At 36.0% G+C, this 13,096-nt stretch overlaps 1 protein-coding gene across 1 annotated transcript in view; it reads left to right on the top strand.

Annotated features, from left to right (window-relative positions):
• The window catches only part of LOC126284156 (uncharacterized), an 81,895-nt gene that overhangs the window by 45,321 nt on the left and 23,478 nt on the right, over nucleotides 1–13,096 (top strand). Inside the window, exons 6-7 of the mRNA XM_049982920.1 lie at nucleotides 2,995–3,267; nucleotides 3,360–3,464. Coding sequence (XP_049838877.1) covers nucleotides 2,995–3,267; nucleotides 3,360–3,464 — 378 coding nt within the window. The remainder of the gene's footprint in view (nucleotides 1–2,994; nucleotides 3,268–3,359; nucleotides 3,465–13,096) is intronic.

Here is a 13,096-nt window from a genome sequence, read left to right as displayed (position 1 = left end):
GTGATGAGAAGTCTAGGGAGAAAACTGAAAGATGTAGGTGGATCCACTCCCACTCTCCTGTATGGCTGCACCCCTGCTGGGCAATGTACCCAAGCATCTGTGAACTTCATCCATCTTGTGACTGAAATTTGTAAATAGTTAGCCAATACATTACCCTGTATGCAAAATTCTTGTATTTATATAAATTTCAAGTAATTATTTGCTTAGAAGAATAGTTACTGGTATGGACAGTCTTATAACTTATAAATGTGCTTTTTCAGGTAGGGGGTTAAATTCCCAATACATTATGTAACTTTAAATAATGCTGTTGAAGGCAGATGTCTACGACTGACAATTTGTTATGTTTAACACAGAAATGTGAAAACTTAAAATGTTGAAGAGTACATTCTATGAACCATGCTGTAAATAATTATCAGAATCTTATAAAATTAGGCTTTGTTTTCTTATCTCAACACTCAGTATGTATACTTTTTTATCAGTTGTAAATTAATCTTCTAGCCTTCTTTTTCTGTAGGCTAGTTTGTATGATTGATTAGGAAACAGTGTGGAAAACATTTACTATTGTAATCATAACCAGTATAGACTGTATAACAAGATGTATGAATCTCTAATTTCACACACTGATTCCGGTCCTCACGATACTCTATTATGTCATCATTATGAGCTATTTATCACTCTAATTGCCTGTATTTATCTAATTACTGCATTACTGTAGCTCAGTAGAACTTGAGTTGTGTGCAAACTCATGCTTAACACTGTTTTGTGTACCCCTGGTCATCACAACTGTGTGTGTGTACTCAAGGAGAGTGTGCAACTGTTGATTGAGGCTAGATGCTTCCTCTAATTATTCTTTACATATTATTGAACTTATTGCTATATGATTATGAACTTTATTCATTTTGTTGGGCCGAAACATTTCTGCTGGTGTGTACTCAGTATGGTTTGGGTTCATGTGTCTGTCCCCATGTCATAAGCATAGGCCCTAATATTGTTTCATTATTTTCTCCTTTCATGAGTCAAAATATCTCTACATATTCTGGTTTATGTGGCTGATTGATTTTGTGTTATGCTCTTACTTGTGATTGAGTATATTCTTCTGATCGGTACCCATCATTGAGTTTTTTTGAGTTGGCTCACTCATTGTATACTTAGACTCTGATTTTTTTTCTCTTCTCTTTTGATGATTGTGAAGGTGTGACTTTATATATGTAAACTTACAATTTGTAATTCTAGTAATTTACATTGCCTCTGCACTTATCTCTATAGTTTAGTGTTGCAATATTGTAGTTTTCACTTTGTTTCATTTGTCTTGGGACAAAATGTTCCACAAATCTGAAAATGTGAATGCCATGTCCTCATATATATCTAGACTATGACTTGTATAGTAGATATTTTTCTTATGTTGTCTATAAGATGTTATGTATCAGATTAAACTATACATTTGTATTCTATCGTTTGATCGTTATTTCTGCTGAGTGAGACAGTGGTAAGCATGCCTCTGATGTGATCACACATATTTTGTATTTTGTGTGAACAATGTAATTTTGGCTTTGTCATGTGAAAAATCAAAAGACTGTATGATGTACTGAAATGTGACAAAATATATTAATGTAACAGCACAGATTCTGGAACAACAATCCTCAAATTTATTTAGATCAATCCAACCATGAGGAACTAAAATGTGAGAATTCCAGTTTCAAGAATCAGACCCCCGGACAAAAAGAACTGGAGTCAACTCTACATCAAAAGAAAGTAAACCAGAAAGTTTATTGTAATCTTCGCTCCTCTCAAAACTTCATAAAAGACTAATATGGACAATAGGATGCAAGTAGGAAGGAGGGGTAAATTACATGGTTCAGTGGGTAAGTGCCACACAAAACCAAAGTTCCAGTTTTCTATCTGCAGTAAGTACTGTTACTGCAGTATTAATGAGAAAAATTCCAAGTTGCAAGGTGGTTTTCAGCACATGCTAAACTGTAAATCCTGCTATAACTTCCTAGATGGGTCATTTCAAGAGTCAGAGGGAGGTGAAAGTATACATACTGCAGCAAGAATCGTAAAGTACTCAGTATTTAAAACAATCTTCAGGTTGAGGACTCTTTGTTGCTGTGCCATGGTGGCATGTTACAATAAATATAATGGGGAAATGAAAAATATTCTAATTGTTATTTTCATACAAAATTTCCTTACAGTATTATTGTACTCTGTTGTTATTGTATTCTGTTGCATGTCCCTAGACTTGACCCACTGAGCGAGGTGGACTCGCATTCGAGAGGACGACGGTTCAATCCCGCATCCGGCCATCCTGATTTAGGTTTTCCGTGATTTCCCTAAATCGCTCCGGGCAAATGCTGGGATAGTTCCTTTGAAAGGGCACGGCCAACTTCCTTCCCCATCCTTCCCTAATCCAATGAGACTGATGATCTCGCTGTTTGGTCTCTTCCCCCAACAATCCAATCCAATCCTAGACTTGATCCAGGTGCCAAACCATGAAAGTGTTAGTAGATGACACATGGTCTTTGTGCCAAGTATTGCTTCCTTCTTGAGTGCCAGATTTAAAAGATACAAAAAATTCTTTTTATCACTAATAAGATGTAGTGCCTGAGTGTTAGCACTTGAAACAAAAACTGTCTTATTGGCATTTAGACACAGTTGGCTTCCTGGTATGCAGTTGCAGATATCCTTATGAAAGTATTTGTTTTCTAATTTGTCTCATAATTTTAGCAGTGCTGTTGTGAGCAGCATAATTCTGTGGTATGAGAAAACCTTCTCACTTTTTCTAGATACAAATTGTTTATGTATAAACAGGGACATACTTTTTTTCATTCTCCTGAAAATGTGAGAATTTGTATGTAGAATGTTTTCTACTCTTCAATTGCTTTGTCCTTTCACTTCAAGGTAACAAAGCAAACCCTTTTTAACTGTATAATATGAGTTTAGGTATTCATAAATTTTCAGCCAGATTTACATAATCAGAAAATTTTCCTTTTACAGGTTGAAGTTGACATGGGTTATGCTCTGCAGCCATCTCTCCACCTGTTGCTAACATCACCATCTGTTTTTTCTCGCTTGTGTGTCATACTAAAAGATTTAAAACTGGCATGTAACATCATTGCAGAAGTATTTAAAGTGAACAGTGCTAACTTGGGACCCATTATACCACTGACTGATTATCAGAGTGCAATGGCTAGTGACTACAATGTTACAAAACTTTATTACAATCAACGCAATGAAAGTGCTGCAAATGGACTTTCCTTGTCTAGGGATGTGAGTACATGTGCTAGAGGGTATTGAATCTTAATATCAGAATATTTTATTCTTGTGGACTTGCTGGGGATAATCATTCTATCTTTTTCCAGAGAATGAGTATGTCATATCTATCAACAGAGCTAAGCCTACAAGAATCTCTTATTTTGGTGGATACTACACCAATAACAGGATTCGCAATTGATGGTGTAGATAAGGTAGTACTATGCTGTTGTCTTACTAAATTTATTGTTACATATAGTACTCTGTGTTATCATATTGACTTTATCATTTCCCGTAGAATTTAATGCACATGAATGAATAACAAAGTACTAGCAGTGAAAAAAAGTAATAATATATAAATTAATTTGGAGGAGGAGCACTGTCAATGGACTTTAAGCTCATAGGGGTGGCTGGATGCACGAATATGTTGGAGAAGAAGTTCTCATCTTTGAAGTTCAGAGAAACTAATGATGGTTGAGAGTATCCAGATTGCTGTCAAGGGGTTGCAGGCACTCAGGTCCCTTGAGTCATGCTCAGCAACTGGTTACTGAGGATCCCCAGGTTCTTCATGCCTTAGGCAGTTTTATGGTGGTCACTCTTGTGCAAAGAACCATGCAGTGAACACTTGTTAGTTGGTAAATAAAGTCTGACATTTTACATGTTTCTCTGCCTTGGATGTTGGATAATTTACCAATGATGCTGTGGCTGTATGAGGCAAGTTTTAGAGCAGGAATGATTCCAAGGGTAGCATCATTGGGGGTAATACAAATGGTCTCAGAATATTATATTGTTTGATGATGGCGCTTTAAGGGTTTTGGGGTTGAGAATGCAATAAAAGGTGACAGTGGGTGACTGGAAAGTATATCAGGGAGAATTGATGCCATTTTAAGGCTTGACCTGAGAAAGTCAGTGTTGTATTAAGGCACTTGAAATCTCAGTAGTGTTGCATGATGAAAAGAGTGATTCTGAGCTTTTTGAAAGAGAGAGCTGTATTCGTGAGACGATCAGAGGAGGATATTGCTCAAGAGGTTTGTTTATGGGCAGAGCTATGGGTTAGTTGTGGGAGAGGAAAGCCTAAGACAAGTTGTTGGTCTAGGTATTGAAAGACATTTGGTGCTGGAGCAGCCCAGGCTGTCAACATAATTGATGGCCTTGGTAAGGTCAAGGAAAATGCAGTAGGGTAATCGTTTTGTAAAGTTCTAGCAGGTTACATTATTGTGATCATATATAGTATTCTCTATAGCGAAGCCTTTACATAAGGCAATGTGAACTGCTGTTAGAAGTTTATCAGACAAGTTGTTCAGTTTTCTGCAGTAAGCTACTATCTCAAAAAGGTATTAGAACATTGGAAGTTGAAAAATGGGTCTATAATTAGAGGTGCTTATTTGCATTTTTATAAATAGGTGTTGCAATTGCATACTAGTATTTTAGTTTTTCAGAAAATATATATTCATTCATTAAGCAATTGCAAAGGTAACAGAAGACAGGTGCTACAATGCCAGCACAAGATTTTAATAATTTGGATAAAATACCATGATAACTAGGTGAGTTAAGGCTTCTTAGTGATTTAAAATAAATAAATAACTCCCATGTTTGTGTTCATCTTGGCAGGTGATTCTGCAAAAGTGATTCTGCTGTTGGAGTAAGCAACACTTGTCTTAAGTAAATGTTCTGGATTTTCTTGCAGTGGTCCTTTTCTCCCTGTGTTCCTGTTTTCAGGTACCATAACGAACAATTCATTGAGTTTGGTGGCCAATGATTTGCCTCACTGCTTCTGTTATCAGGGAACTGACAATCATTTTCTTTACTTTGATTATTGCTTTCATGCCTAATAATGCTCCCAATTTCCATTTCTTTGTTCTTGGAATTTTGAGTTGTTTATACATAGAGCTTGGTTTCTATATTTTCAATGGTATGGTGAAGAAGTTTGCAACATCACGTACAGTTTACTTCCAAATACTGTTTACTGCTAGACCTCTGCATTAAATAAGGCTCTCTCTTTTTGGCTCAAGATACTTTGTTGTCTTCCACTGTAGTTGTTCTAGCTGTTTTAAAGAAATTTTAGCTTCTTAAGAATAATTTTAGGAAATCATTAAACTTCTCATCTTTGTGTCCTCTTGGTAAATTTCTTCCCATTTCTGAATTTTCTCTGAGCAGTGTGACAATCTTCATTTATAAGCTGTATATTAATGAATCAAATGTAACATTCAGTCACAAAATCTAAAACTTAGGAGACAAAATTTCTGGCCAGTATTTACCTTCAAGAAGTGAAATAATTAGCAGTACCAATAGTGAAAAGTACATGCATTACCCTACCTTACAGAACTATTTGTTCCTTCCTCAGAAAGGAGGGACAGGGAGGTGTTGGAGAAGAACAGGTCCCTCCCTTCCTGCAGTCTGAGTGACCTATCCTTTCTTTCTAACCTTCCCTACATCACCCTGTCTCTCCTTCCTGAGGAAGGAACTAATAGTTTGAAAACATAGGGTAGAGTGTACCTTTTAAACTGTACTTTTTCCCTTGTAGTTAACCTAATTGATGGAGATGTTTTATTATTGCCATTTGACCATCACGGGCCAATAAATGATCAATTATGAGATTCCTATTTACGTGAGGGAAAGAATGTTGGAATTAGAATGAAATTATCATTGCTGTTGCAATATGTTGTTCCACTTGTGTTGGGACAACAAGTCAAAACTGAGAATTTGTAACTTTCAGTACTATCCATGATGAGATCGTAATGTAAAGATTCACATATAATGACTTGTGAGTTATTTGCACTACATGTCACTAGAAACTTCTTTAACTGTTAAATGAAGTTAAAAAAATGTGCTGTTTGGGAGGCATGTATAGTGTCAGAACTTGTATGTTGTGTGTTTGCAATTCTACTAGTGAATTAAAGTAGATACCCATTTTTTTCAATGCAGTACTCGTGGTTGGCAACCTCATTCCAGGTTTTATGTATATTGCCACTCAAGATATTACTTATATCCATCTAAGTGCATCTGTCCACTGAGATTTGCAAACAGATTTCCATTATGCAAGTCAATTGTGTACTCAGATGAGCATCTCTGCAATTATTTCATTCCTAAAAAATGAACTCATGATGAAACTCACTGCTTTTCTTTGGATCTTTTGTATTTTCTATGTCAGTCATAATGGTAAGGATTCTAGATTGAGATGCAACTCTCATGCATTGGTCAAATAAAGATTTAATAAGCTAGCCCATTATGGGTGAACTACACATCCTGAGGAACTAGGGTGTATCTTTACCAGAATTACTTTTCTGTAGTTGTTCCTCCTTGCAATCCTCCATACACATATTTTTGGATATGTCCTGCATACTATTGTTGTCAGTAACTGTTCAGCAATCATGTGATCAAACAATAATGGAGCTCACCCTACTTAAGCACAACATGTTATATTTGTTTATGTTGGAAAGTCATCTGCAAATGCCTACATAAAATGTTAATCATCTGAAGGTCTTCCTGCAGTTGGCTACTGTTATCATCACCAGTAACATTTTTATATACTTCAGTATCATATGCAAACATCCTCATGGATCTTCTGATGTATTCCACTACATATCTATGTATACAGTGACCTTTAATTTACATAGTTTCCCTTGCTTGAGAATTTCTTTCTGACAGGAGGATCAATTCAAGAAAAGACAGTTAACATGGAAAAAATATAAGTACGATTTTTTTCTTTTCCTCATCACAATGACATAAAATGCAGTCCAGTTATTTTTGCTGTAATAAATTTTTCCATCTATATTACATCTTTTCTCAACAGAGCTAAGTAACAAGACTTATACTTTTGTGATAAACTTCCCAATCAACCAAAAAAAAAAATAATAATATTCATTTTGTGTTAAGAAAGAGTGTTATCTATGAGGTGTCAAGGAGTTCATCCTTTCCATATCTTCAGCCCATATGGCAGGCATGACAGCAGGTACACAGCGGATGACACCTAATTGGCTGTGAAGCTTGTTCCCATTGTGTGGGGAAAGGGGAGTGTGGGCAGGAGGAACAGAATCATATCCTTTTGGAAGAAGATTAAATTAATTAAATAATTATCCATTTAAGACATGGTGAAATTAGGTGTTATCCATGATTGTGCCAGTGGCAGGAGTACAAATGCTAATCTCAACAATTTTGTGTCATTAAAAATTGTCCTATAACAATGCCTTGGTGTACATCAGAATTTGCTTTTACAACTGAAGAATGGGATGAGCTAGGGATCACAATAGGCAAGCAAACAATGTGCACAAACTCTGAAATTTGTCACCTTGTCCATCCATATTTTTTTAAAAAGACCCTACAACTTGCCTCAATTGTTTAATATTTTCTCTCTTCAAAAGTTACAGAAACATGTTTCTACCTCTTATTAGTCTCTCTCCAATAAAATCATTTTTGTAAAATTCTATAGGTCAGGGTCTGTAGGATATCCAAGAGTAAATATGCGGAATTATTTATAAGATTATGAAACTTCAGACTATGATTTTATGAAAAGTTCTTGTGATGTCTTGTTTTGTACATTTTTATTATTATGTTGATAAAGAATTTTTGTAATTTTGTGATGATGCAAAAGTTTAGGTTGATCAAGATCAAGATCAGCAGCAGTTTGAATACCCTTAGACCACATTTCTTCAAATTAAAATTATGAGCAGCACTTAAAACATCGGCAACTGCCCCTACTTTTTCTTACAGTTTGATGACACATTGATTTAGCTTTTGTAATACTGTGTTTACTCATTGAAAACCTCCAGTGAGCACTGATAAATTAGAACAGCACATGAACCTTTGTAAATAACATAGAATCTTGATCCTTCAAGCGTTATCATAGTATCAATTCCCTGAGTCACAACAGGTACAACAAAAAGACCGCCAAGCAAGTAAGCTTTCAGCCGAAAGGCTTCTTCTGAATTAGACACATTGACACAAATGCACAAGACCACTGTCTCTGGCTGCCAAAACCAGTCCGGCCTTGGTAGCCAGAGACAGTGGTCATGTTTGTGTGAGTTGCAGCTGTGTGAAAATGTGTATGTATGTTGTCTTATTAATAGAACGGTCACACAAAAACTGTGTCAGTTATTTATAGTCTGCCCTTATAGCCTTAAGAATTTTTATTCATGCTAGTCACTTGCACAGTAAAAGTATATATAAATATAAACATGAAACATCAACCATTTTTCAATAAAATCTTTAACCTTGTTCAACATTAGGCTGAAACAGAAGGGATACATTCTACCCTGAGCAGACTGACATAATTTAAAAGACGATGGCATTTTCCTAATGAAAACAACCCCATAGGGTGAAAAACTCATATTTTTATAGATGTTTTAATTGTATGCACTCATAACATTTTATAATAGTGTGTCCCCGTTATTGTGGCTACTAATCACATAATAACCTATCATTTTGCAGTCTCCTGTCCCTCTCTCTGTCCTACCATTTGCTTGTGGGTGAAGGGTGCTAGTTTGTAACTTCTTAATGTGCAGTAGTTGAAATAGCTGCTTCAACAATCCAGACATGAAGTTCATGCCCTGGTCTTATTGCTTCCGGTGGGCCAAATTTCGGTAGTCATTGGTTAGTGAAAGTGTAAACCAATGTGTCTACTTGTTGGTTGGTATGGTGATCATGGCCAAACAACATGAAGAATGATTAGTTACAGCTAGCACAAATTCGGTTTCCCATTGGTGTTTGTGCAGAAGAGCCAAGGACTTTGAAGCCAATTAACTGGAAATGTTTCTCTGCCTTAGGCAGTCTTTGCAATGGTATTCATTGATGACTCAGCTTCTTGACACTTTGAAACCAAGGGAGTTCTTTAGCTAGCACCCAATGTATAGTTTCCTCTGTGCCCACCAGAAATTTTCCACATGAGGTAGTCTGTGGTTCACTGTCCACTGTGCCCAGCTAAGCTGGAATTATGGGCTTGCTTCGACACTTCATCCTGCAAACAAGTTGGCACGATGATATGGCAGCCACATCATCTTAGCTTGTAAAGCATCCCATCATCAGAAGTGGACTGTGCATGTTTTTGGTATTGCTGTCAGTTGGGGTCAGCAGCCTGTGCTCTGGACCACTCTCCTGTGCTTATTCTGGTGCATTCTACAGCTTAATCTGTCAGTGCTACTGTGAGACCTCTCTGGATGATGTACTACCCCAAAATCTGATTCACTAAGTCTTAATGTGAAAAACCAGCCTGCTAACTCACAGATAAGTCACAACAACATCCTATTTTTAAACATTCAGAGTCTTGAAAATAAAGTTGAAATTCTGGAGGAGTCATTGCCACAGAATAAGTATTCTTTCTTATGTCTATCAGAACATTGGCTTAAACCAGAACAAATACAATACTATGTACCAGAAGGTTGTAAACATTGAAACAGTTTATGCAGATCTCAGTACAGTAATGGTGGTACAGTTATCTATGTTTCAAATGAAATAGAGTGTAGAGAACTAGATCTTAGTTGGGCATGAGTAGAGAAACACTTTGAAATTACTGGGATCATATTTGATATAATGAAACTTATCATATTATGTATCTACCATTCCCCTGACTCAGATGATAAAACTTTTATAGATAATTTAGACAGTGTACTCTGCTACATAACGAAATGGAAACAGTATGTAACTGTAAGCGGGGGAGACTTTAATTCAATCTTTGATGTAACATGTAACAAACACAGTGTAAATAAGTTACTGAATATGCTAAGGCAGCACAACTTCCATCATGTAAATTCAGAGCCAACAAGACTACAAGCATGCTTGGATAATGCTTTTGTCAATTGTGCTCATGATATATACTCCACCAAGATAAAGGAATTTGTTTTCTCAGACCACTCCATGTTAACAGTAGAGTTAAGACATTTTATAAAAGGGGATGAGAGCAAGGCTACACAAAAGTTAACAAAATCTAATACCTTAATATTAACAAAACACAATCTCATAAAACTAACACACCAGCTGAGCATAACAAACTGGGACAAATTATTTCAAAACTGTGATTCCAGTGCCCAAACAGTTTATGAAACATTCCACAATTACTTAACAGATATTTTAAAAACCCATCTTGTTCAAAAGAAATACCATAAAACAAGAAAGGGAAAATTTTGGTACACCAAAGAACTGGAGAATCTAAAAAATAATCTACTGCTGTTGAAGTGCCTTCTAATGAAATCAAGGATCTCAAAAAATCACTAAGAAACTGTATAAGAAAGAGTTGCAATTGGTGTAACAAAGATACAACACAAATTTCATAAAAAATAGTTAAAACCAATGCAAAACAGCCTGGTCAGTAATTAATACTGTTAAAGGTGAAGTCAGAAACTTCGACAAGACAGTCCCAATACCAACAGATACATTCAATAAATATTTTGTAAGCTGTGCTGATGATATCAAAAAGCTGATCAGTAAATCCAAGGTAACATGTATAGATTATCTGAAGAGAGCAAACCTAAATCATAATAGGGCCAGATCATCATTGAAACACTTCAAAGAGGTACCCCAACATGAAGTTCTTAAAATAGTCAAAGAAATAAAAAATTCATACAGTACAGATATTTTTAATATGTCAAACAATCCATTGAAAGAAATCATACATTACACTGCAGCACCATTAACATATTCTATAAAGCTGTGTCTCATAGAAGGGTTTTTTTCCTGATCCTCTCAAACTATCCAAGGTAACTCCTGTTTTTAAGAAGGGTGTCAAATCAGATCCTGCAAACTACAGACCAATTTCACTAATTCCAGTATTAGGAAAAGTCTTTGAAGGCATAATATATAAGCAGATGTATGAGTACCTAGAACTAAATGGTATGTTAAGTGCATCACAGTTTGGTTACAGAAAAGGAAGGTCAGCTATACATGCCATAGAGCTCTTAGTCAGAGACATTCTAGCAGCATTTGAGGACCATGCGCACACGCAGGTAACCTTATGATATCTGAGCAAAGCTTTTGACTGTGTTGACCACTCACTTCTGCTCTCTAAACTTCAGTACTATGGAATATGTGATAAAAGTTTAAAACTCATCAAATCATACCTCAATAAAAGGAAACAGGTGGTGAGTTCAGGAAGTCATGCCACAGGGATCTAAATTGGGACCACTTCTTTTCCTTGTATACATAAATGACTTACCAGGAAGTATAGATGTAAAGACATATATGTATGCAGATGACACAACTTCTCTATCTGTAAAACATGTACTTGATAACCTTGTAAGTGATATGAAATTGGCAAACGAAAATGCAACATCATGGTTTAATGCCAATGGTCTGCTATTAAATGAGGAAAAGATCCAGAATATGTGGTCCAGTCTATCAAAGACCACAAAAATAGAAAAACAAAAGGCAAAGTTTTTAGGTATTGTACTTGACAACAGTCTAACATGGAACTCCCATGTTGATCACATAGTGGTTAGGTTGTCAAGAGTTATATAGTTGTTGAAGAGACTGATGTGTTGTGTGACATTTGAGTACATAAGGACAGCGTACTTTGCCTTTTTTCAATCTGTTTTAAGCTATGGGTTAATACTCTGGGGAAACAGCAGACAAATAAATGAAATTATGGTGATTCAGAAGAAAGCAATCAGAGTAATGGCTAAGGTAGATAATCGAACACATTGTAAACCATTGTTCATTAAATATAGAATTTTAACAGTAATTAATTTATATATTCTTGACAGTATTAAAACTTGACTAGAAGAAGGGATCGGTTGGTAGGACATGTTTTGAGGCATCAAGGGCACAAATTTAGCATTGGAGGGCAGCGTGGAGGGTAAAAATCGTAGAGGGAGACCGAGAGATGAGTACACTAAGCAGATTCAGAAGGATGTAGGTTGCAGTAGGTACTGGGAGATGAAGCAGCTTGCACAGGATAGAGTAGCATGGAGAGCTGCATCAAACCAGTCTCAGGACTGAAGACAACAACAACAACAACGACAGTATTAACTACAAACTTGCTGAACTACCTAATTTAAGTGTAACAAATGAAAGGCATGGCTACTATACAAGAACGTGTACTTCTCTGCTGTTGCCACAAAATAGAGTAGCTAAAACCAACAATAGTCATAAGTATATGGCAATTAAAATATATAACAAATTGTCTAAAAATGGGTCAAGCAAGCCTGACGAATTATTCAAAGACAATGTTCATAACTTCTTGTTAACTATTCATTAGAAGAATTTTTAGAAATGCCCAATATCAACTTAATATGTAAAAATTTACTTTGTAAAATTAATAGGTTAAGTGAAGTGACGAAGTCTATTGCATGTAATAATGCTAAATGACCAATAAAGAATCTGAATCTGAATCTTAAGGGCAAGCAGGTTAGCCTACTGGTTGGATCCTTTTATCCAAGAAGCCACTATAGTTTAGTGTGAGCGATTATGACTTTAAAATGTCTCCCATACAGAAAGTCACAGTTGAATAAATTTTTTCAGCATTATTGAATTACCTGGAAGCACAGGATATGGGGTGATCCTTCTCAACCACCTCTTGGCACAAAGACATGCTTCATTACAATTTGGAGCCCAGTTAAATTTTACACCTTTTCTTAACAAATACATAATACATTTTACACCATTTTAACAAATGTGTAAGGGGTCTTGCTACCTCTGTAAATTTTGGAATATATTTTCTATAAAAACTTTCAGTCCCAAGATATGATTGTACTTCTTTTATCTTGCCATTCATTGGAAAATCTTTTACTGATGGTGTGAACAAAGGGTTGGGATGGGGTGGGCAGGGGGCTGGTACATACCCTGTCCTAGCCAATAATGTGACCTAAACAGTGGACCCCCTGCAACACAAAGTTATACTTTTTTAAGCTGAGGGTCATCT

This window comes from Schistocerca gregaria, chromosome 1 (assembly GCF_023897955.1).
Source record: "Schistocerca gregaria isolate iqSchGreg1 chromosome 1, iqSchGreg1.2, whole genome shotgun sequence".
Taxonomy (NCBI): Eukaryota; Metazoa; Arthropoda; class Insecta; order Orthoptera; family Acrididae; genus Schistocerca; species Schistocerca gregaria.
The sequence above is the reverse complement of the archived record's forward strand: the minus strand, read 5'-3'. Positions and strand labels throughout refer to the sequence as shown.